The sequence below is a fragment of the Heptranchias perlo genome, chromosome 18 (genome assembly GCF_035084215.1).
Source record: "Heptranchias perlo isolate sHepPer1 chromosome 18, sHepPer1.hap1, whole genome shotgun sequence".
Lineage (NCBI taxonomy): Eukaryota > Metazoa > Chordata > Chondrichthyes > Hexanchiformes > Hexanchidae > Heptranchias > Heptranchias perlo.
Genome location: NC_090342.1, coordinates 60,078,362 through 60,104,378, shown reverse-complemented (window position 1 = coordinate 60,104,378; position 26,017 = coordinate 60,078,362). Strand labels below are relative to the sequence as shown.

The window sequence follows — 26,017 nt, the reverse complement described above, 5'->3', positions numbered from 1 at the left end:
GAGCGCGGTGTAAAAGGAGAGTCCGAGAGGTGAGCGCGGTGTAAAAGGAGAGTCCGAGAGGTGAGCGCAGTGTAAAAGGAGAGTCCGAGAGGTGAGCACGGTGTAAAAGGAGAGTCCGAGAGGTGAGCGCAGTGTAAAAGGAGAGTCCGAGAGGTGAGCGCAGTGTAAAAGGAGAGTCCGAGAGGTGAGCACGGTTTAAAAGGTGAGTCCGAGAGATGAGCGCAGTGTAAAAGGAGAGTCCGAGAGGTGAGCGCAGTGTAAAAGGAGAGTCCGAGAGGTGAGCGCAGTGTAAAAGGAGAGTCCGAGAGGTGAGCGCAGTGTAAAAGGAGAGTCCGAGAGGTGAGCGCAGGGTGAAAGGAGAGTCCGAGAGGTGAGCGCAGGGTGAAAGGAGAGTCCGAGAGGTGAACGCGGGGTAAATAGGAATATAGGAACAGGAGGAGGCCATTCAGCCCCTCGTGCCTGCTCCGCCATTTGATAAGATCATGGCTGATCTGTGATCTAACTCCATATACCTGCCTTTGGCCCATATCCCTTAATACCTTTGATTGCCAAAAAGCTAACAATCTCAGATTTAAATTTAGCAATTGAGCTAGTATCAATTGCCGTTTGCGGAAGAGAGTTCCAAACTTCTACCACCCTTTGTGTGTCGAAATGTTTTCTAATCTCACTCCTGAAAGGTCGGGCTCTAATTTTTAGACTGTGCCCCCTACTCCTAGAATCCCCAACCAGCGGAAATAGTTTCTCTCTATCCACCCTATCTGATCCCCTTAATATCTTATAAACTTCGATCAAATCACCCCTTAACCTTCGAAACTCTACAGAATACAACCCTTAACCCTTGAAGTCCGGGAATCATTCTAGTAAACCTACGCTGCACTCCCTCCAAGGCCAATATGTCCTTCCGAACGTGCGATGCCCAGAACTGCTCTCAGTACTCCAGGTGCGGTCTAACCAGGGTTTTGTATAGCTGCAGCATAACTTCTGCCCCCTTGTACTCTGGTCCTCTCGATATAAAGGCCAACATTCCATTTGCCTTCTTGATTATTTTCTGCACCTGTTCATGACACTTCAATGATCTATGTACCTGAACCCCGAAGTCCCTTTGGACATCCACTGTTTTTAACTTTTTACCATTTAGAAAGTACCCTGTTCTATCCTTTTTTGATCCAAAGTGGATGACCTCACATTTGTCTACATTGAATTCCATTTGCCACAGTTTTGCCCATTCACCTAATCTATCAATATCGCTTTGTAATTTTATGTTTTCATCTACACTGCTTACAATGCCACCAATCTTTGTGTCATCGGCAAACTTAGAATATGAGACTTTCTATGCCTTCATCAAAGTCGTTAATAAATATTGTGAATAATTGAGGCCCCAAGACAGATCCCTGCGGGACTCCACTAGTCACTTCCTGCCAATGTGAGTACCTACCCATTATCCCTACTCTCTGTCGCCTTTCGCTCAGCCAACTTCCTAACCAAGTCCGTACTTTTCCCTCGATTCCATGGGCTTCTATCTTAGCTAACAGTCTCTTATGTGGGACTTTATCAAATGCTTTTTGGAAGTCCATATAAATAACATCCATTGACATTCCCCTGTCCACTACTTTAGTCAAATCTAAGGCAAGTCATGGCAGCACAGCTCGCACCCGTGATATGGTCCTTCTGCACTTTGTGGGAAGTCATGGACACTACAGGTGTCCCTGGCGACCATGTGTGCAGGAAGTGTGTCCAGCTGCAGCTACTGGCTAACCGTATTTCAGAGCTGGAGCTGCGGGTGGATTCACTGTGGAGCATCCGCGATGCTGAGACTATCATGGATAGCACGTTCAGTGAGGTGGTCACACCGCAGGTAAAGATTACGCAGGCAGAAAGGAAATGGGTGACCGCCAGGCAGAGTAAAAGGACTAGGCAGGTAGAGCAGGAGTCCCCTGGGGCCATCTCCCTCTCAAACAGATATACCGCTTTGGATACCATTGGGGGAGATGGCTTATCAGGGGAATGCAGCAAGAGCCAGGTTCGGGGCATCACGGGTGGCTCTGCTGCACAGGAGGGGAGGAAGCAGAGTGGCAGGGCTATAGTGATAGGGGATTCGATTGTAAGGGGAACAGATAGGCATTTCTGCGGCCGCAAACGTGACTCCAGGATGGTATGTTGCCTCCCTGGTGCAAGGGTCAAGGATGTCACGGAGCGACTGCAGGGCATTCTGGAGTGAACAGCCAGTAGTCGTGGTCCATATCACTACCAACGACGTAGGTAAAAAAAGGGATGAGGTCCTGCAAGGTGAATTTAAGGATACAGGAGATAAATTAAAAAACAGGACCTCAAAGGTAGTGATCTCAGGATTACTACCAGTGCCACGTGCTAGTGAGTATAGGAACAGGAGAATAGACCGGATGAATGCGTGGCTGCAGGGATGGTGTAGGAGGGAGGGATTTAGATTCCTGGGACATTGGGACCGGTTCTGGGGAAGGTGAGACCTGTACAAGAGGGACGGGTTACACCCGAGCAGGACTGGGACCAAAGTCCTCGCGGGGGTGTTCGCTAGTGTTGTTGGGGAAGGTTTAAACTAGAATGATAGGGGGATGGGAACCTGAGCAGGGAGACAGAGGAGGGGGAAACAAGGATAGAAACAAGACAGAAAGGGAAGAAGCAATAGTGGAAGGCAGAGAAAACAAGGGTGAAAAACAAATAGGGCCATAGTGCAAAATAAAACTAAGATGACTAGCAATCTTAAAAAGACAAGTCTAAAGGCATTGTGTCTTAATGTGTGGAGAATTCACAATAAACTAGATGAATTAACAACGCAGATAGATATTAACGGTTATGATATAGTTGTGATTACGGAGACATGGCTGCAGGGTGACCAAGGATTGGGAACTGAACATCCAGGGGTATTCAATATTTAGGAAGGACAGGCAAAAGGGGAAAGCAGGTGGGGTAGCTGTTAATAAAGGAAGAAATCAATGCAATAGTGAGGAAGGATATTGGCTCGGAAAATCACGACGTGGAATCTGTATGGGTGGAGCTAAGAAACACCAAGGGGCAGAAAACGTTGGTGGGGGTTGTCTATAGGCCCCCAAACAGTAGTGGAGATGTAGGGGAGGGCATTAAACACGAAATTGGAGACGCATGCAAGAGGGGTACAACTATAACGATGGGTGACTTTAATCTACATATAGATTGGTCAAACCAAATTAGCAATAATACTGTGGGGGAGGAATTCCTGGAGTGTGTACGTGATGGTTTTCTAGACCAATACGTTGAGGAACCAAGTCGAGAACAGGCGATCCTAGACTGGGTATTGTGCAATGAGAAAGGATTAATTAACAATCTTGTGCTGGGTCCCATTGGGAAGAGCAACCATAACATGATAGAATTCCTCATTAAGATGGAGAGTGAAGTAGTTGAATCTGAAACTAGGGTCCTGAATCTAAATAAAAGAAATTATGAAAGTATGAGATGCGAGTCGGCTATGATAGATTGGTGAACTTTACTAAAAGGGATGACGGTGGATAGGCAATGGCTAATATTTAAAGAACGTGTGCAGGAATTACAACAATTATTCATTCCTGTCTGGCGCAAAAATAAAACAGGAAAGGCGGCTCAACCGTGGCTTACAAAAGTAATTAGGGATAATATTAGATCCAAAGAGGAGACATAAAATTGCCAGAAAAAGCAGCAAGCCTGAGGATTGGGAGCAGTTCAGAATTCAGCAAAGGAGAACAAAGAGATTGATTAACAGGGGAAAAATAGAGTATGAGAGTAAACTAGCAGGGAACATAAAAACTGACTGTAAAAGCTTCTATAAATATGTCAAGAGAAAAAGATTAGTGAAGACAAATGTAGGTCCCTTACAGTCAGAAATGGGGGAAATTATAATGAGGAACAAAGAAATGGCAGAACAATTAAACACATACTTTGGTTCTGTCTTCACAAAGGAGGTCACAAATAACCTCCCGGAAATGTTAGGGAACCAAGGGTCTCGTGAGAGGGAGGAACTGAAGGAAATCAGTATTAGTAAAAAAAATAGTGCTGGGAAATTAATGGGGCTAAAGGCTGACAAATCCCCAGGGCCTGATAATCTACATCCCAGAGTACTAAAGGAAGTGGCCCTGGAAATAGTGGATGCATTGGTGATCATCTTCCAAAATTCTATAGACTCTGAACAGTTCCTACAGATTGGAGGGTGGTAAATGTAACCCCACTATTTAAAAAAGGGAGAGAAAAAACAAGGAATTACAGACCAGTTAGCCTAACATCAGTAGTGGGGAAAATGCTAGAGTTTATTATAAAAGATGTGACAACAGAACACTTGGAAGGCATTAACGGGATTGGACAAAGTCAGCATGGGTTTATGAAAGGGAAATCATGCTTAACAAATCTACTGGAGTTTTTTGAGGATGTAACTAGTGGAATAGATAGGGGAGAACCAGTGGATGTGGTGTACTTGGATTTTCAGAAGGCTTTTGATAAGGTCCCACACAAGAGGTTAGTGTGCAAAATTAAAGCACATGGGATTGGGGGGAATATACTGACATGGATTGAGAATTGTTTGACAGACAGGAAACAGAGAGTCGGAATAAACAGGTCTTTTTCCGGTGGCAGGCAGTGACTAGTGGGGTACCGCAGGGATCAGTGCTTGGGCCCCAGCTATTCACAATATATATCAATGATTTGGATGAGGGAACCAAATGTAACATTTCCAAGTTTGCAAATGACACAAAGCTGGGGTGGAATGTGAGCTGTGAGGAGGATGCAAAGAGGCTCCAATGTGATTTAGACAAGTTGGGTGAGTGGGCAAGAACATGACAGATGCAGTATAACGTGGATAAATGTGAGGTTATCCACTTTGGTTGTAAAAACAGAAAGGCAGATTATTATTTGAATGGTGATAGATTGGGAAAAGGGGAGGTGCAATGAGACCTGGGTGTCCTTGTACACCAGTCGCTGAAAGCGAGCATTCAGGTGCAGCAAGCAGTTAGGAAGGCGAATGGTATGTTGGCCTTCATTGCAAGAGGATTTGAGTACAGGAGCAGGGATGTCTTACTGCAGTTATACAGGGCCTTGGTGAGACCACAGCTGGAGTATTGTGTGCAGTTTTGGTCTCCTTATCTGAGGAAGGATGTCCTTGCCATGGAGGGAGTGCAACGAATGTTTACCAGACTGATTCCTGGGATGGCAGGACTGACGTATGAGGAGAGATTGGGTCGACTAGGCCGATATTGACTCGAGTTTAGAAGAATGAGAGGTAATCTCATCGAAACATATAAAATTCTAACAGGACTAGACAGACGAGATGCAGGGAGGATGTTCCCGATGGCTGGGGAGTCCAGAACCAGGGGTCACAGTCTCAGGATACGGGGTATGCCATTTAGAACTGAGGTGAACCTGTGGAATTCTCTACCACAGAAGGCAGTGGAGGCCAAGTCATTAGATGTATTCAAGAAGGAGATAGATATATTTCTTAATGCTAAAGGGATCAAGGGATATGGGGAAAAGCGGGAACAAGATACTGAGTTAGACGATCAGCCATGATTATTTTGAATGGCGGAGCAGGCCCGAAGGGCCGAATGGCCTACTCTTGCTCCTATTTTCTATGTTTCCATGTTTCCATGTTTCTTGCTTGAATGGCTCAGTTCCACCCTGATCAGGGCCTTTTACAATTGAGCCACCAAGAGAGCTTATTTTCACTTACAAGCATCATATGAAAGGGAATCACAGCCATTCATCATGTAGTTGAGGGAGGGAGAAATTTTGAGAGACCCTGAGATTTTGTAACGACCCTTTTTAATTTCCAATACAGTTTGAACACAAGCATTCCTCCCCTTCTGAATGACCCAGTGCTAAAAAAACTGGGTGAAAAGCACCACAAGACAGCAGCTCAAGTCGTCCTGCGATACCAAGTGCAACGTGGTGTTGTGGTTGTTCCAAAGAGTTTCAATCCTGGGCGTATGAAGCAGAACAGAGAGGTAATAAATTCCTTCTGGAGGTGTTAATTGTTTTCATCGTTGCCAACTGTTCACTTTTTGCACAGTATGTCCGTGTTCCTCAGTTCCATTCAACAAGAACAAAAAGTTGCATTTATGCAGTGTCTTTAACGTAGGAAAATGTCCCACAGCGTTTCAGTGTTAGGAATGTGAATTTTGTAATAGACAAATGCTGCAGTACTGTACCTTTATGTCATGAATGAATTCACATGCAGTTAAACACATGAGGGTTTATTGAGGGATACACTAACCTGAACATACTCATGGCCCACACCGAGATCACTGGTTGCCAACAATACACACATTACAGCTCAAATCTTCAGATGGCTTCCCTCTTTATCTCCCAAACTATGGTTATGATCTCATTTCATTTATACTATTTCTAAACTCTGCTAATCCATAGACACCTGAAATCCATAACTCTTTACCCACTCCCAATCTCCAGCCCATAACTCTTTACCCACTCCCAATCTCCAATCCATAACTCTTTACCCACTCCCAATCTCCAATCCATAACTCTTTACCCACTCCCAATCTCCAATCCATAACTCTTTACCCACTCTCAATCTCCAGCCCATAACTCTTTACCCACTCCCAATCTCCAATCCATAACTCTTTACCCACTCCCAGTCTCCAGCCTATAACTCTTTACCCACTCCCAATCTCCAATCCATAACTCTTTACCCACTCCCAATCTCCAATCCATAACTCTTTACCCACTCCCAATCTCCAGCCCATAACTCTTTACCCACTCCCAATCTCCAATCCATAACTCTTTACCCACTCCCAATCTCCAATCCATAACTCTTTACCCACTCCCAATCTCCAATCCATAACTCTTTACCCACTCTCAATCTCCAGCCCATAACTCTTTACCCACTCCCAATCTCCAATCCATAACTCTTTACCCACTCCCAATCTCCAGCCCATAACTCTTTACCCACTCCCAATCTCCAGCCCATAACTCTTTACCCACTCCCAGTCTCCAGCCTATAACTCTTTACCCACTCCCAATCTCCAGCCCATAACTCTTTACCCACTCCCAATCTCCAATCCATAACTCTTTACCCACTCTCAATCTCCAGCCCATAACTCTTTACCCACTCTCAATCTCCAGCCCATAACTCTTTACCCACTCTCAATCTCCAGCCCATAACTCTTTACCCACTCTCAATCTCCAGCCCATAACTCTTTACCCACTCTCAGTCTCCAGCCCATAACTCTTTACCCACTCTCAATCTCCAATCCATAACTCTTTACCCACTCTCAGTTTCCATTCTAATGTCGAGTTATACAGAGAAGAATTGGTGTTTTCGGGTCAGTTTGATACAAAAGGAGCCATGGCACCAAAACAAAGCTCCAGTGTGGAGTGATAAAGTGAATCTCTATGTAAACAACGTGTGACCGTGCCCAGAAGCAGGTTGCACACGACCTCTGTACACATTTTCAGCCTTTTTGCAGTCTTTTAATTTTAGGTTTAACTGCAGAACTTAACATAAATGAAATATAGAATGCAAGTAATTATTTTGCGTAAAATGGATTTCTTAACTATTTTTCAATCTTAATCTCAGACTGTAATTAGACAAAGTGACACCGAGCCAAAGAACGAGATATTAGGAGGAGTGACAAAAAGATTGGTCAAAGAGGTAGATTTTAAGGAGAGCCTTAAAGGAGAGAGAGGTGACAATGTTAAGGGAGGAAATTCCAGAGCTTAAGGCCTAGACGGCAGAAGGTACGGCCACCAATGGTGGAGCGAAGTGAGTGGAGGATGCACAAGACGCTAAAGTTCAAGGAACGCAGGACTCCTGCAGGGTCATGGGGTTGGAAGACGTTGGAAATAGGGAGCAGGGAGGCCATAAGAAGGGCCCGAGAGCGGGAGAGCTGAGCTGAGGGAGATCGGAGGGGGATAAAGGAGGGCCCGAGAGCGGGAGAGCTGAGCCGAGGGGGATCGGAGGGGGATAAAGGAGGGCCCAAGAGCGGGAGAGCTGAGCCGAGGGGGATCGGAGGGAGGGGGATAAAGGAGGGCCCGAGAGCGGGAGAGCTGAGCTGAGGGAGATCGGAGGGGGATAAAGGAGGGCCCGAGAGCGGGAGAGCTGAGCTAAGGGAGATCGGAGGGAGGGGGATAAAGGAGGGCCTGAGAGCGGGAGAGCTGAGCTAAGGGAGATCGGAGGGGGATAAAGGAGGGCCCGAGAGCGGGAGAGCTGAGCCGAGGGAGATCGGAGGGAGGGGGATAAAGGAGGGCCCGAGAGCGGGAGAGCTGAGCCGAGGGGGATCGGAGGGAGGGGGATAAAGGAGGGCCCGAGAGCGGGAGAGCTGAGCTAAGGGAGATCGGAGGGAGGGGGATAAAGGAGGGCCCGAGAGCGGGAGAGCTGAGCCGAGGGGGATCGGAGGGGGATAAAGGAGGGCCCGAGAGCGGGAGAGCTGAGCTGAGGGGGATCGGAGGGGGATAAAGGAGGGCCCGAGAGCGGGAGAGCTGAGCTGAGGGGGATCGGAGGGGGATAAAGGAGGGCCCGAGAGCGGGAGAGCTGAGCTGAGGGGGATCGGAGGGAGGGGGATAAAGGAGGGCCTGAGAGCGGGAGAGCTGAGCTAAGGGAGATCGGAGGGGGATAAAGGAGGGCCCGAGAGCGGGAGAGCTGAGCTGAGGGAGATCGGAGGGGGATAAAGGAGGGCCTGAGAGCGGGAGAGCTGAGCTAAGGGAGATCGGAGGGAGGGGGATAAAGGAGGGCCCGAGAGCGGGAGAGCTGAGCTGAGGGGGATCGGAGGGGGATAAAGGAGGGCCTGAGAGCGGGAGAGCTGAGCTAAGGGAGATCGGAGGGGGATAAAGGAGGGCCCGAGAGCGGGAGAGCTGAGCTAAGGGAGATCGGAGGGGGATAAAGGAGGGCCCGAGAGCGGGAGAGCTGAGCTGAGGGGGATCGGAGGGAGGGGGATAAAGGAGGGCCCGAGAGCGGGAGAGCTGAGCTGAGGGGGATCGGAGGGAGGGGGATAAAGGAGGGCCCGAGAGCGGGAGAGCTGAGCTGAGGGAGATCGGAGGGAGGGGGATAAAGGAGGGCCCGAGAGCGGGAGAGCTGAGCTGAGGGAGATCGGAGGGAGGGGGATAAATTGAGACCAGTGGTTGAGTTCCAGAGGTGACGTCACCAGTGAAAAATGACACTGTGCAGGGAGACAGCTGATTGGTAAGTAGGTTCAGGTGAGTATTTCTCCTTTTCTCCAGTGCAGTAACTGAAGTAAAAATAGAGGGAAGGTCTGAAGGTCTTGTAACAAGTCGCGTTTTTTCGTGAATCAAGATCCCTGGTGTCGTTAACATTCTCTAAATTAAGAGTAATTTAAAGGAGTAAATTCTTTAAGTGAGTAACTAACGAGCTTAATCTAAGGCAAGTCATGGCAGCAGAGCTCGCACCCGTGATATGCTCCTTCTGCACTATGTGGGAAGTCATGGACACTACAGGTGTCCCTGGCGACCATGTGTGCAGGAAGTGTGTCCAGTTGCAGCTACTGGCTAACCGTATTTCAGAGCTGGAGCTGCGGGTGGATTCACTGTGGAGCATCCGCGATACTAAGATTATCGTGGATAGCACGTTCAGTGAGGTGGTCACACCGCAGGTAAAGATTACGCAGGCAGAAAGGAAATGGGTGACCACCAGGCAGGGTAAAAGGACTCGGCAGGTTGAGCAGGAGTCCCCTGGGGCCATCTCCCTCTCAAACAGATATTCCGCTTTGAATATTGTTGGGGGAGATGGCTTATCAGGGGAAAGCAGCAAGAGCCAAGACCGTGGCACCACGAGTGACTCAGCTGCACAGGAGGGGAGGAAAAAGAATGGGACAGCAATAGTGATAGGGGATTCCATCGTAAGGGGAACAGATAGGCGTTTCTGCGGCCGTAGACACGACTCCAGGATGGTATGTTGCCTCCCTGGTGCTAGGGTCAAGGATGTCACGGAGCGGCTGCAGAACATTCTGAAGGGGGAGGGTGAACAGTCAGAGGTCGTGGTCCATATCGGTACCAACGACATCAGTAAAGAAAAGGGATGAGGAAATAAATTAAAAAGCAGGAGCTCTAAGGTAGTAATGTCAGGATTACTCCCAGTGCCACGTGCTAGTGAGAGCAGAAATAGGAGAATAGACCAGATGAATGCATGGCTTGAGAGATGGTGTAGGAGGGAGGGGTTTAAATTCCTGAGGCATTCCCGATTCTGGGAAAGGCGGGACCTGTACGAGCTGGACGGGTTGCACCCAAGCAGAACAGGGACCAATATCCTCGCGGGGGCATTTGCTAGTTCTGTTGGGGAGGGTTTAAACTAGCATGGCAGGGGGATGGGAACCAAAGGGCAGGTACAGATAGGATGAATTCAGACCAGGAAACGGAAGTAGAAAAGCAGTTAGTGACGTAGTTAGCGACTCAGAAAGGCAAAAGAAGCAAAGGTTAAATAGTGTTCAGCACAGGAATTTGACGGGGTTAAAGGGTATATACTTCAATGTAAGGAGTATTACAAACAAAGCAGATGAGCTAAGGGCACAGAGACACATGGCAGCATGATATCATTGCTATAACGGAAACCTGGCTTAAAGAGGGGGATAATCGGCAGCTCAATATCCCTGGATATAGAATTTTCAGGCAGAATAGAGTGGGTGATAATAAAGGAGGGGGGGTAGCATTATTGGTTAAAGAATCAATTACAGTTGTGAGAAGGGATGATCTGCTAAATGGATCATCAATCGAAGCCATACGGGTTGAGTTAAGAAATAAAAAAGGGGCAATCACACTACTGGGAGTGTACTATAAACCCCCGAATAGCGAAAGGGAGATAGAAGAACAAATATGGAGGCAAATTTCCGAGTGCAAAAATAAGAGAGCAAAATAGTCGGGGACTTCAACTACCCTAACATCAACTGGGATTCAAACAGTGTGAGGGGCACAGAGGGTGCAAAATTCTTGATCGGTGTCCAGGAGAACTTTTTGAGCCAGCACGTGAGAAGCCCAACAAGAGGGGAAGCAATTCTAGATTTAGACCTGGGAAATGAAGATGGGCAAGTGAGTGAAGTGACAGTGGGTGACCATATTGGGGATAGTGACCACAATTCAGTTTGTTTAAGCATTATTATGGAAAAGGACAGAGTTAAATCAAGAATAAAGCAGAAAAAGAAAGCTTATGACTGTCACAGAAAACTAAATACTGCAGAAAGCCTGGAGGAGTATAGAAAGTACAGGGAAGTAAAAAAGGAAATAAGGAAAGCAAAGAGAGGGCATGAAAAAATATTAGCTAGTGAGATTAAAGAAAACCCAGAGATGTTTTATCAGTACATTAAGAACAAGAGGATAGCGAAGGAAAAGGTGGGACCTATCAGGAATGATAAGGGTAATTTGTGTGTCGAAGCAGAGGATGTGGGTAGGGTTTTAAATGAATATTTTGTCTCCGTATTCACAAAGGAAAGAGATGAGCCGGATGTAGTAGTTAAAGAGGAGAGGTGTGAAATATTGGATACGGTAAACATAACGAGAGAGGAAGTACTGGAGGGACTGGAATCCTTGAAAGTTGATAAGTCACCAGGACCGGATGGATTGTTTCCTGGGTCCTTGAAGGAAGCCAGGAAGGAAATAGCGGATTGTCTGAGGATCATTTTCCAATCCTCACTCGATACAGGGGAGGTACCGGAGGACTGGAAGACTGCAAACGTAGTACCATTGTTTAAAAAGGGTACGAGGGAAAGGCCGAACAATTATAGGCCGGTCAGTCTTACCTCGGTGGTGGACAAACTATTAGAATCAAAACTGAGAGATAGGATAAACTGTCACTTGGAAAGGCATGGTTTAATCAGGGATAGTCAGCATGGATTTGTTCAGGGAAGGTCATGCCTTACAAATCTGATTGAATTTTTTGAGGAAGTGACAAGGAGGATTGATGAGTGTAGTGCAGTGGATGTTGTCTACATGGATTTTAGTAAGGCATTTGACAAGGTCCCACATGGCAGACTGGTCAGAAAGGTAAAAACCCATGGGATGCAGGGAAATGTGGCAAATTGGATCCAAAATTGGCTCAGTAACAGGAAACAAAGGGTAAAAGTCGATGGATGTCTTTGCGAATGGAAATCTGTTTCCAGTGGTGTGCACAAGGCTCAGTGTTGGGTCCCTTGCTGTTTGTGGTATATATTAATGATTTGGACTTGAATGTAGGGGGCATGATTGGCAAATTTGCAGGCGACACAAAAATTGGCCGTGTAGTTGATTGTGAAGAGGATAGCTGTGGACTCCAAGAAGATATCAATGGGTTGGTGGAGTGGGTGGAAAAGTGGCAAATGGAGTTCAACCCGGAGAAGTGTGAGGTAATGCACTTAGGGAGGGCAAACAGCAAAAGGGAATACGCAGTAAACGGGAATATATTGAGAGGGGTAGAGGAAGTGAGAGACCTTGGAGTGCTTGTGCACAGGTCCCTGAAGGTGGCAGTACGGTAGATAAGGTTGTGAAGAAGGCATACGGAATGCTCTCCGTTATTAGCCGAGGTATAGAATACAAAAGCAGGGATGTAATGATGGAACTGTATAAAACGCTGGTAAGGCCACAGCTGGAGTATTGTGCACAGTTCTGGTCACCACATTACAGGAAGGACGTAATTGCTCTGGAGAGAGTGCAGAGAAGATTTACAAGAATGTTGCCAGGGCTTGAAAATTGCAGCTGCGAGGAGAGATTGGATAGGCTGGGGTTGTTTTCCTTGGAGCAGAGGAGGCTGAGGGGAGACTTGATTGAGGTGTACAAAATTATGAGGGGCCCAGATAGAGTAGACAGGAAGTACCTGTTTACCCTAGCGGAGAGTTCAAGAACTGGAGGACATAAGAACATAAGAACATAAGAAATTGGAGCAGGAGTAGGCCAATCGGCCCCTCGAGCCTGCTCCGCCATTCAATAAGATCATGGCTGATCTGATCCCAACCACAAATCTAAAGAACACAAGAAGTCGGAGCAGGACCCGGCCACATAGCCCCTGGGCCCTCTCCGCCACCCACAGGGCATTGACCGATCCGAACTCAGCTTCATGTCCAATTTCCTGCCCGCTCCCCATAACCCCTAATTCCCTTTACTTCTAGGAAACTGTCTATTTCTGTTTTAAATTTATCTAATGATGTAGCTTCCACAGCTTCCTGGGGCAGCAAATTCCACAGACCTACCACCCTCTGAGTGAAGAAGTTTCTCCTCATCTCAGTTTTGAAAGAGCAGCCCCTTATTCTAAGATTATGCCCCCTAGTTCTAGTTTCACCCATCTTTGGGAACATCCTTACTGCATCCACCCGATCAAGACCCTTCACAATCTTATATGTTTCAATAAGATCGCCTCTCATTCTTCTGAACTCCAATGAGTAGAGTCCCAATCTACTCAACCTCTCCTCATATGTCCGCCCCCTCATCCCCGGGATTAACCGAGTGAACCTTCTTTGTACTGCCTCGAGAGCAAGTATGTCTTTTCTTAAGTATGGAGACCAAAACTGTATGCAGTATTCCAGGTGCGGTCTCACCAATACCTTATATAACTGCAGCAATACCTCCTTGTTTTTATATTCTATCCCCCTAGCAATAAAAGCCAACATTCCGTTGGCTTTCTTGATCACCTGCTGCACCTGCATACCAACTTTTTGATTTTCTTGCACTAGGACCCCCAGATCCCTTTGTACTGCAGTACTTTCCAGTCTCTCGCCATTAAGAAAATAACTTGCTCTCTGATTTTTCCTGCCAAAGTGCATAACCTCACATTTTCCAATATTATATTGCATCTGCCAAATCTCCGCCCACTCACCCAGCCTGTCTATATCCCCTTGCAGGTTTTTTATGTCCTCCTCACTCTCTACTTTCCCTCCCATCTTTGTATCATCTGCAAATTTTGATATGTTGCACTCGGTCCCCTCCTCCAAATCGTTAATATAGATTGTAAAGAGTTGGGGACCCAGCACCGACCCCTGTGGAACACCACTGGTTACTGGTTGCCAGTCCGAAAATGAACCATTTATCCCAACTCTCTGCTTCCTGTTCGATAACCAATCCTCCACCCATGCCAGAATATTACCCCCAATCCCGTGATTTTTTATCTTAAGTAATAATCTTTTATGTGGCACCTTGTCGAATGCCTTCTGGAAGTCTAAATACACTATGTCCACTGGTTCCCCTTTATCCACCCTATACGTTATATCCTCGAAGAACTCAAGCAAATTTGTCAGACATGACTTCCCCTTCATAAAGCCATGCTGACTTTGTCCTATTAAATTATGCTTATCTAAATGTTCCGTTACTGTCTCCTTAATAATAGACTCCAAAATTTTACCCACCACAGATGTTAAGCTAACTGGCCTATAATTTCCAGCCTTCTGCCTACTACCCTTTTTAAATAACGGTGTTACATTAGCAGTTTTCCAATCTGCCGGGACCTCTCCTGAGTCCAGGGAATTTTGGAAAACTATCACCAAAGCATCCACAATCCCTACTGCCACTTCCCTCAAGACCCTAGGATGGAAGCCATCAGGTCCAGGGGATTTATCCGCCTTGAGTCCCATTATTTTACTGAGTACCATCTCCTGAGTGATTTTAATCGTATTTAGCTCCTCCCCCCCGAGAGTCCCCTGTTTGTCCAGTGTTGGGATATTCTTAGTGTCCTCTACTGTAAAGACTGAAACAAAATATTTGTTCAGCATTTTTGCCATCTCCATGTTTCCCACCATTAATTTCCCGGTCTCATCCTCTAAGGGACCTATGTTTGCCTTAGCCACCCTTTTTCTTTTTATATAACTATAGAAACTCTTGCTATCTGTTTTTATATTTTTTGCTAATTTCTTTTCATAATCTAACTTCCCTTTCTTAATCAATCCTTTAGTTACTTTTTGCTGTCTTTTGAAGAATTCCCAATCTTCTATCCTCCCACTAAGTTTGGCTACCTTATATGTCCTTGTTTTTAGTCGGATACTATCCTTGATTTCTTTACTTAGCCACGGATGGCTGTCATTTCTTTTACACCCTTTTTTCCTCAGTGGAATATATTTATTTTGAAAGTTGTAAAATAACTCCCTAAATGAACACCACTGCTCATGTACCGTCTTACCCTTTAATCTATTTTCCCAGTCCACTTTAATCAATTCCGCTCTCATACCATCATAGTCTCCTTTATTCAAGCTCAGTACGCTTGTTTGAGAATCAACCTTCTCACCCTCTAATTGGATATGGAATTCAACCATGTTGTGGTCGCTCGTTCCAAGGGGATCCTTAACTAGGACATTATTAATTAATCCTGACTCATTACACAGGACCAGGTCCAAGGTTGCCTGCCCCCTTGTAGGATCAGTTACATACTGCTCAAGAAATCCATCCCTGATGCATTCAATGAACTCGTCCTCAAGGCTGCTCTGCCCAATTTGATTTGTCCAGTTAATATGATAATTAAAATCCCCCATAATTATGGCTGTTCCCTTATTACATGCCCCGACTATCTCCTGATTAATACTTCTTCCAGCAGAGTTGCAACTATTAGGAGGCCTATATACTACGCCCACTAATGTTTTTTTTCCCTTATTATTCCTTATCTCCACCCAAACTGTTTCATTATCTTGATGCTTTGTCCCAATATCATTTCTCTGTATTACAGTGATTCCTTCCTTTATTAACATAGCCACCCCACCTCCCCTTCCTTCCTGCCTGTCCTTCCTGATTGTTAAATACCCTGGCATATTTAATTCCCAGTCGTTGTCACCCTGCAGCCATGTTTCTGTAATGGCCACAAGATCATACCCATACGTAGTTATTTGTGCCGTTAACTCGTCCATTTTATTACGAATGCTACGTGCATTCAGATAAAGAACTTTCAAATCTGTTTTGTGACGCTTAGTTCCTGCTTTTTCCTTTTTTAACACTTTACCTATTACTCCATACCTTCTGTCCCTTCCTGTTACGCTTTCCTCTCTCTCCCTGCTCAGGTTCCCAACCCCCTGCCACTTTAGTTTAAACCCTCCCCAACAGCACTAGCAAACACTCCTCCTAGGACAGCGGTCCCGGCCCTGCCCAGGTGCAGACCGTCCGGTTTGTACTGGTCCCACCTCCCCCAGAACCGTTTCCAGTGTCCCAGGAATTTGAATCCCTCCCCCTTGCACCATTCCTCTAGCCACGTATTCATTTGAAATATCCTCCTATTTCTACTCTGACTAGCACGTGGCACTGGCAGCAATCCTGAGATTACTACCTTTGAGGTCCTATTTTTTAATTTACCTCCTAACTCCCTATATTCTGCTTTTAGGACCTCATCCCCTTTTTTACCTATATCGTTGGTGCCTATGTGCACCACGACAGCTGGCTGTTCGCCCTCCCCCTCCAAAATGATTTAAGCTGATTGGTGGAAGGATTAGAGGGGACATGAGGAAAAACTTTTTTACCCAGAGGGTGGTGGGTGTATGGAATTCGCTGCCCGAATTGGTGGTAGAGGCAGGGACCCTCAACTCTTTTAAAAAGAACCTGGACCTGCAGCTAAAGTGCTGTAAGCTGTAGGGCTATGGACCGGGTGCTGGAAGCGGGGATTAGAATGGGCACCTCGTTGTTCTTCGAGCCGGCACGGACACGATGGGCCGAATGGCCCCCTTCTGTGCTGTATCTTTTCTTTGGTTCTATGGATAAGGATTTTAAATTTGAGGTGTTGACAGACCGGGAGACAAATTAAAACAGTGAGTACAGGGATGATGGGTGAACGGGACTTGGTGCAAGTTAGGATATGGGCAGCAGAGTTTTTGATGATAAAGTTTATGGAGGGTGAAAGGTGGTAAGCCGGCCAGAATAGTATTGGAATAGTCGAGTCTAGAGGTAACAAAAGTGTGAATGAAGGTTTCAGCATCAGATGGGCTGAGGTAAAGGTGAAGATGGAGATGGAAGTAGGCGGTCTTTGTGATAAGAACATAAGAAATAGGAGAAGGAGTAGGCCATACGACCCCTCGAGCCTGCTCCGCCATTCAACAAGATCATTGCTGATCTTCGACCTCAACTCCACTTTCCCCCCTGATCCCCCATATCCCTTCATTCCCCTAGAGTCCAAAAATCTGTCTATCTCAGTCTTGAATATACTCAACGACTGAGCCTCCACAGCCCTCTGGGGTAGAGAATTCCAAAGATTCACAACCCTTTGTGAAGAAATTCCTCCTCATCTCAGTCTTGAATGGCCGACCCCTTATCCTGCTACTATGGGGGAGGGTGAACAGCCAGTTGTCGTGGTGCATATAGGCACCAACGATATAGGTAAAAAACAGGATGAGGTCCTACAAGCTGAATTTAGGGAGTTAGGAGTTAAACTAAAGAGTAGGACCTCAAAGGTAGTAATCTCAGGATTGCTACCAGTGCCACGGGCTAGTCAGAGTAGGAATGACAGGATAGCTAAGATGAATACGTGGCTTGAGAGATGGTGCAAGAGGGAGGGATTCAAATTCCTGGGCCATTGGAACCGGTTCTGGGGGAGGTGGGACCAGTACAAATTGGACGGTCTGCATCTGGGCAGGACTGGAACCAATGTCCTAGGGGGAGTGTTTGCTAGTGCTGTTGGGGAGGGTTTAAACTAATGTGGCAGGGGGATGGGAACCGATGCAGGAAGTCAGTGGGAAATAAAGTGGTGACAGAAACAAAAGGCAGTAAGGGAGAGTGTACAGAACATGACCGGACAGATGGTCTGAGAAAGCAGGGCAAAGACCAAGGGAAGACTAGATTAAACTGCATTTATTTCAATGCAAGAAGTCTGATGGGCAAGGCAGATGAACTCAGGGCATGGATGGGTACATGGGACTGGGATGTTATAGCTATTACTGAAACATGGCTAAGGGAGGGGCAGGACTGGCAGCTCAATGTTCCAGGGTACAGATGCTATAGGAAAGATAGAGCAGGAGGTAAGAGAGGAGGGGGAGTTGCGTTCTTGATTAGGGAGAACATCACGGCAGTAGTGAGAGGGGATATATCCGAGGGTTCGCCCACTGAGTCCATATGGGTAGAACTGAAAAATAAGAAGGGAGAGATCACTTTGATAGGATTGTACTACAGACCCCCAAATAGTCAACGGGAAATTGAGGAGCAAATATGTAAGGAGATTACAGACAGCTGCAAGAAAAATAGGGTGGTAATAGTAGGGGACTTTAACTTTCCCAACATTGACTGGGACAGCCATAGCATTAGGGGCTTGGATGGAGAGAAATTTGTTGAGTGTATTCAGGAGGAATTTCTCATTCAGTATGTGGATGGCCCGACTAGAGAGGGGGCAAAACTTGACCTCCTCTTGGGAAATAAGGAAGGGCAGGTGACAGAAGTGTTAGTGAGGGATCACTTTGGGACCAGTGATCATAATTCCATTAGTTTTAAGATAGCTATGGAGAAGGATAGGTCTGGCCCAAAAGTTAAAATTTTAAATTGGGGAAAGGCCAATTTTGATGGTATTAGACAGGAACTTTCAGAAGTTGATTGGGAGAGTCTGTTGGCAGGCAAAGGGACGTCTGGTAAGTGGGAGGCTTTCAAAAGTGTGTTAACCAGGGTTCAGTGTAAGCACATTCCTTATAAAGTGAAGGGCAAGGCTGGTAGAAGTAGGGAACCTTGGATGACTCGGGAGATTGAGGCACTAGTCAAAAATAAGAAGGAGGCATATGACATGCATAGGCAGCTGGGATCAAGTGGATCCCTTGAAGAGTATAGAGATTGCCGGAGTAGAGTTAAGAGAGAAATCAGGAGGGCAAAAAGGGGATATGAGATTGCTTTGGCAGATCAGGCAAAGGTGAATCCAAAGAGCTTCTACAAATACATAAAGGGCAAAAGGGTAACAAGGGAGAGAGTAGGGCCTCTTAAGGATCAACAAGGTCATCTATGTGCGGAACCACAAGAGATGGGTGAGATCCTGAATGAATATTTCACATCGGTATTTACGGTTGAGAAAGGCATGGATGTTAGGGAACTTGGGGAAATAAATAGTGATGTCTTGAGGAGTGTACATATTACAGAGAGGGAGGTGCTGGAAGTCTTAACGCGCATCAAGGTAGATAAATCTCCGGGACCTGATGAAATGTATCCCAGGACGTTATGGGAGGTTAGGGAGGAAATTGCGGGTCCCCTAGCAGAGATATTTGAATCATCCACCGCTACAGGTGAGGTGCCTGAAGATTGGAGGGTAGCAAATGTTGTGCCTTTGTTTAAGAAGGGCGGCAGGGAAAAGCCTGGGAACTACAGACCAGTGAGCCTGACATCTGTAGTGGGTAAGTTGTTAGAGGGTATTCTGAGGGACAGAATCTACAGGCATTTGGAGAGGCAGGGACTAATTAGGAACAGTCAGCATGGTTTTGTGAGAGGAAAATCATGTCTCACGAATTTGATTGAGTTTTTTGAAGGGGTAACCAAGAAGATAGATGAGGGCTGTGCAGTAGACGTGGTCTACATGGACTTCAGCAAAGCATTTGACAAGGTACCGCATGGTAGGTTGTTACATAAGGTTAAATCTCATGGGATCCAAGGTGAGGTAGCCAATTGGATACAAAATTGGCTTGACGACAGAAGACAGAGGGTGGTTGTCGAGGGTTGTTTTTCAAACTGGATGCCTGTGTCCAGCGGTGTGCCTCAGGGATCGGTGCTGGGTCCGCTGTTATTTGTTATTTATATTAATGATTTGGATGAGAATTTAGGAGGCATGGTTAGTAAGTTTGCAGATGACACCAAGATTGGTGGCATTGTGGACAGTGAAGAAGGTTATCTAGGATTGCAACGGGATCTTGATAAATTGGGCCAGTGGGCCGATGAATGGCAGATGGAGTTTAATTTAGATAAATGTGAGGTGATGCATTTTGGTAGATCGAATCGGGCCAGGACCTACTCCGTTAATGGTAGGGCGTTGGGGAGAGTTAAAGAACAAAGAGATCTAGGAGTACAGATTCATAGCTCCTTGAAAGTGGAGTCACAGGTGGATAGGGTGGTGAAGAAGGCATTCAGCATGCTTGGTTTCATTGGTCAGAACATTGAATGCAGGAGTTGGGATGTCTTGTTGAAGTTGTACAGGGCATTGGTGAGGCCACACTTGGAGTACTGTGTACAGTTCTGGTCACCCTATTATAGAAAGGATATTATTAAACTAGAAAGAGTGCAGAAAAGATTTACTAGGATGCTACCGGGACTTGATGGTTTGACTTACAGGGAGAGGTTAGACAGACTGGGACTTTATTCCCTGGAGAGTAGGAGGTTAAGGGGTGATCTTATAGAAGTCTATAAAATAATGAGGGGCATAGATAAGGTAGATAGTCAAAATCTTTTCCCAAAGGTAGGGGAGTCTATAACGAGGGGGCACAGATTTAAGGTGAGAGGGGAGAGATACAAAAGGATCCAGAGGGGCAATTTTTTCACTCAAAGGGTGGTGAGTGTCTGGAACGAGCTGCCAGAGGCAGTAGTAGAGGCGGGTACAATTTTGTCTTTTAAAAAGCATTTGGACAGTTACATGGGGAAGATGGGTATCGAGGGATATGGGCCAAGTGCAGGCAATTGGGACTAGCTTAGTGGTATAAACTGGGCGACATGGACATGTTGGGCCGAAGGGCCTGTTTCCATGTTGTAACTTCTATGATTCTATGATTCTATGATTCTAGACTCTCTAGCCAGGGGAAACAATCTCTCAGCATCTACCCTGTCAAGTGGAGTCCAGCACATGAGTGCAAAAGACAAGGCTGAAGCATTTGCAACCATCTTTAGCCAGAAGTGCCGAGTGGATGATCCATCTCAGCCTCCTCCCGATATCCCCACCATCACAGAAGCCAGTCTTCGGCCAATTCGATTCACTCCACGTGATATCAAGAAACGGCTGAGTGCACTGGATACAGCAAAGGCTATGGGCCCCGACAACATCCCAGCTGTAGTGCTGAAGACTTGTGCTCCAGAACTAGCTGCACCTCTAGCCAAGCTGTTCCAGTACAGCTACAACACTGGCATCTACCCGACAATGTGGAAAATTGCCCAGGTATGTCCTGTTGACGAACCGGATTCTTTCCCCTCAGTCTGGTTCAGCAAGAACTGATTCGAGTACACCGTAAAGTTCAAAATAACTTTAATAGCAGATCTTAGTCTGTAGCTTCAATTCAGATTCCTGAGAGAATCCGAACGATTCTAACAGAATAAGGAGACAAAGACAAAGATAAAGACTCATACCTTTATACATTTACCTGAGGAAGGAGGAAGCCTCCGAAAGCTTGTGAATTTAAAATAAAATTGCTGGACTATAACTTGGTGTTGTAAAATTGTTTACAATTTATACAAATCGATAGGGGTTGGAACATCATTAACACAAGAGTCAACACCAATCATAAGCCGGGCACAGGTTGCCATGCGGGGTTACATTATTTCTGGCCAATCATAGATAATCCATGTGCTGACCATGTTGCTGTTAGACATCAAAGGGGATACTTCCTCACCTTCCAACTTGGAATGTTCTTCCCTGTTCCTTCTGTTCCTTATCTCCCAACCTGGAATGTCTTTCAACTTTGGCTAAGCTCGTTACCTATATTGATCTGCCATAAACATGGAGACATTCAGACCAGTCCTTGAATCACATCAAAGACCTATCATTGATAAGACAATGCAGGCCTGCTGACTAAGCAAACATATGGCCCAGCAGGAGGGCCAGGCCACCTGTACCAATCTCAGTTACTAACTAATTAACCCTTTCTAACCATTTTGCATTCTGCTTGTTTGCCACGTAGGCATTTTAATATTTTACCAAAAACTGACCACGTAGGGATTCTCATTCCCCCCTTTTATCAATAAATGATAACCAACCCTTGTTCACTCATCAGTTCTGCCTGAGCAGAGTCTATACTCGAATTTGTTCCATTGCTGCCTTACAGCAGATTTTAACGCAAGCAACGATCAGGCCAAAAGTAAGTATTGCTACAATTAGAATAACTAATCCGTGCATCAAGTACGATCCCCATGAGCCACTGAGAAGCCATTCTAACCAACCTTCTCCCAGGGTTTGGTGTAATTTTGTTACGGCTTTCTGTATATGCTCAACCAGATTAGTTATATTTTCTGAGTTATCTGGTATGTAGGTGCAGCATTCTGATCCAATCAGTGCACAGGTTCCCCCTTTTGAGGCTAACAGGTAGTCTAAAGCCATGCGATTCTGCAAGGCCATTGTCCGAATGGCGATCATTTCTGCATTAGTATCCTTCAGTGCCACTGCGGTGTCATTGGCTACTTCTTCTAATACCGAAGCCATCTGCCGAATTTCCTTAGTTGTCCTGGCTACCCCATACCCAGGGAACAAAATAGCGAAATATCGCTCCGTTTCTGTAATTTCCCTTTTAGACCTATACTGGTGATGATCCGCTAGGGAAGGCAAGTGATGAACATGGGGTACTACATATCCTAAATAACAGGACCCGATCCAGTTCTGAGGCAACCATGGGTATGCCTTATGGCCGCATATGAAATACGTACCATTATATGCAGTTAAATTTCCCTCTTTAGCCATATATATAAGAGGCTGAGAGTCAAGGTGATTACACGGCAACCCACTGGTTTTATTAAGCGTTGGGGCCCATTGGCCCTGGAACATGCCCTGGGTAGTCAGGTTGACTATGGGCGGTAGCCAATAGTGGGTGGTGCTGCAATCACTATGTCCCATAAAAGGGCCATTATTTGGGGCATTCTTATTCCAACATACCGTCCCGTTTGGTCTAGACGTATTGGTCAAGAGCAAGAACGGGGGCTTATGGGCTTGATTGTAATTAGGCTGGTACCATCCTCTAAACTCATTAAGACTATACCCCGCTGATGCCCATTCTATTGTTTCCGGGGTTCCTATCGCATTTCCCGAATTGTTTCGTCTAATGACCCATTCCGCAGATTCATGGGACATAAAGGGAATCGGCTTTAAAGGGATACCTCCCTTGGAATGGATAGGAATGTGGGAACACACCCAACAGCTAGAGATACCCTGCCGTTTGGCATACACATAACTCATGTACAGGAAGGTGTTAACCTGCAGTTCGCGCTTTTGGAGTTGGAGATCTCTCTTACGTCTCTGTAGCAGAGAACCCTCTAATCTTGGATAGTTAAAAATCTCTATGGGGGCTAACCCATTACGCTTTCTCCCTTGGTTAAATCTCAGGTACCGATCGTACCTCTGTGTATCTCTTGTTTACACAGCTCAGGGGTCTTTTCCCCTTCACGTTTACAAACATAATCATATTTGCACTCAGTCCAATAACAAGGTATTCCTCCATGCGATATTCCAAACTCTATCGAGCGGTGGGGCTGCCTCAGGAGCCCGGCACATCCGTCTATCCGGGTGATGTTCCACCTTCCGAATCCGTCTGGGTCATTATCGTTGCATCGAAGTACGTCTCCTTTGCATAAGTGGTGTATGCGCTTAGGCTGGTCCCGTCGACATGTTCTCTCTTTGGTTACTCCCAGGGTCAGCAAGAGTTCAAGGCAGAAGATCCAAGGGAAGACTTTCATAGCTGGTCACGATACCTATATAGGGAAGATTTCTTAGAAGAAAAGAGAAGTTAGCATTTTAAGTTTGAGACGTGGGACTGATAGTTTTACAGTGGTGGAGGTGAACCCAGGCACTCTTCCCCTCTACCTACACAGCGGTAGGGGTGGTGAGTAGAACCTGATAGGGCCCCTCCCAACGAGGTTCCAGTCCTTTCCTTGTCCAATTCCTGATTAACACGTACGTTCCCGGTTCGATTTTAGATGGACTGGCGATAGGAGGAAGTTCGACGTAGGCAGCTCGTACCCAAGAGTGGAGGCTTCTCAATGCCTTAGTTAATGACAAAATATAGTTAGTCATTTCTGTCGTCATGTGGTGAAAGTGGACAGTCTTCGGAACGTTTTGATTCCACGGGGTCTTGAGGGGTCTCCCATATATAATTTCAGCAGGACTTAATCGCGCTACCCCAGCCGGAGTAGTACGTATCTGAAATAAGGCTATAGGAAGGAGTTTAAGCCAAGTAGTACCAGTCTCTGCCTGCAGTTTAGCCAGTTTATTTTTCAAAGTCTGATTAGCTCGTTCGACCAACCCAGCGGCCTGTGGCCTGTAGGCACAGTGTAACTGCTGTTTAATGCCCATTTGGGTGCAGAATTCCTTGTTCACCTGACCCACAAAATGAGGGCCGTTATCTGAACTCAATTGATTTGGGATTCCGTATCTAGGGATGATCTCTTTCATCAGAACTTTTACAACAGTGGAGGCTTTGTTATCTGTTGTCGGATAGGCCTCTATCCATTTACTAAATACATCAACAATAACTAGGACATATTTATAACCCTGACATCTTTCCAACTCAATGTAGTCCATCTGGAGGGTCTCAAAGGGACCTTCCGGCAAAGGGGTCTTTCCCCATTCGCAAGGCACTCCCTTCCCAGGGTTGTATTGTTGACAAACGAGACAGCGACTGCTGATGCTCTGAGCTAGGGCTTGCAACCTAGGATGCCACCAAGTGGCCAGCAGCGTACCACTAACAGCTTTGGCACCACAATGAGTTGCAAAGTGTACACATTCAATAACCCATAATGCTAATTCATCTGACATACAGGTCTGCCCCACAGGGGTAACCCATAATTTAGATACACAGTCATAAGTACAACCAAGTTGTTCCCACAATTGTTTATCACAGTCAGGAGCGTCCTCCTGTAATTTAATGACGTCTTGGATGGTTGGCATTGGCTTTTCAGAGGGAGACTTGCTTTTGTTTGAGCTTTTAGTCTGACTCATCATTCTAGGGACAACCACCCTCTGTGTCTGGGACGCTTCCTTAGCTTCCTGATCAGCATATCTATTCCCTATATCTACTGGGGTCTGTCCTGTCATGTGGGCGGGGCATTTTATAACTGAGATCTGTCTTGGTAGCATAAGGGCTTGTAACAAACCTGAGACTAACTTCTGATGGGAAATCTGCGTACCTACAGAAGTCAGAAACCCTCTGTTTTTCCATAACTGTCCAAAATCGTGAACTACCCCGAAAGCGTATCTGGAATCTGTATACACATTAACCCTTTGGTCTTTCCCGAGGACACAAGCTCTTATCAATGCAAACAGCTCCGCTTGTTGGGCAGAATATGGAAACTCAAAAGCAGCAGATTCGACAGTTTTACCGTCCTGGTCCACTATTGCATATCCAGAGAGTTTCTCTCCAAAGGAACCAATAGAGGCACTCCCATCTACGTACATAGTTATGTCTGGATCCTTTATTGGGACATCAGATAGATCGTCTCTGACAGAGGTGTCTTCCTTAATTAAAGATAAACAATCATGTCCTGGATCAGTCTGTTCAAGGGATGGCTCTGTGAGAAAACATGCTGGGTTGATAGTAGTACAATGTTTAAATTGCAGCTTAGGATTATTCAGCAGATATATCTCATACTTATTTTGTCGGGCCATGGTAAGATGTTGAGTCTGCAGCTGTCCTAATAATGCAGTTACCGAGTGTGAACTGTATACAGTGATGTCCTGTTGTAAAGTCAGATTAGCAGCTGACTGTAGGCTATTGTAAATGGCCGTTAAAATCTGAGTACAAACTGGATGTCCTAGTGCTACCGGATCTAACTTTGAAGAGTAGTACGCCACCGGTCTATGCTTGTCGCCATGTTTTTGAGTCAAAACAGCAGTCGAGCAATCAGTGAGGATAGTACAGTACAACTGAAAGGGTCTGTCATACAAGGGGTCTCCCCAATGCGGGTGCTTGTGACAAAGCTTCCTTTAATCTCTCAAATGCTCCCAAGGCGTCAGAATCTAGTTGAAATTCACCCTCTATGCTGGTGTATGGCATTAATAATTTAGTGTCCAAGGCAATGTTAGGGATCCACTGTCTGCAATAGTTTACCATTCCCATCCACTGCCGTACCTCCTTTGCAGTGCGAGGTACAGGGAATTGACAGATTGGTTCAATCCTGCTTCTTTCTAAGCTCCGCTCGGTTGCTCAGAGCAAGACGCCAAGAAACTTAACCCTCTGTTGGCCCACCAGTACTTTCGACTGGGATACTATGTACCCTAGCGAGGATAAGT

The 26,017-nt window shown here is 46.0% G+C and overlaps 1 protein-coding gene across 3 annotated transcripts in view; it reads left to right on the top strand.

The window, feature by feature from the left end:
* The window catches only part of LOC137334901 (aldo-keto reductase family 1 member C23-like protein), a 247,635-nt gene that overhangs the window by 200,461 nt on the left and 21,157 nt on the right, over positions 1 to 26,017 (top strand). For all 3 annotated transcript variants that reach the window (XM_067999985.1, XM_067999987.1, XM_067999986.1), the window contains exon 7: positions 5,810 to 5,975. In XM_067999985.1, the coding sequence (XP_067856086.1) occupies positions 5,810 to 5,975 (166 nt within the window). The remainder of the gene's footprint in view (positions 1 to 5,809; positions 5,976 to 26,017) is intronic.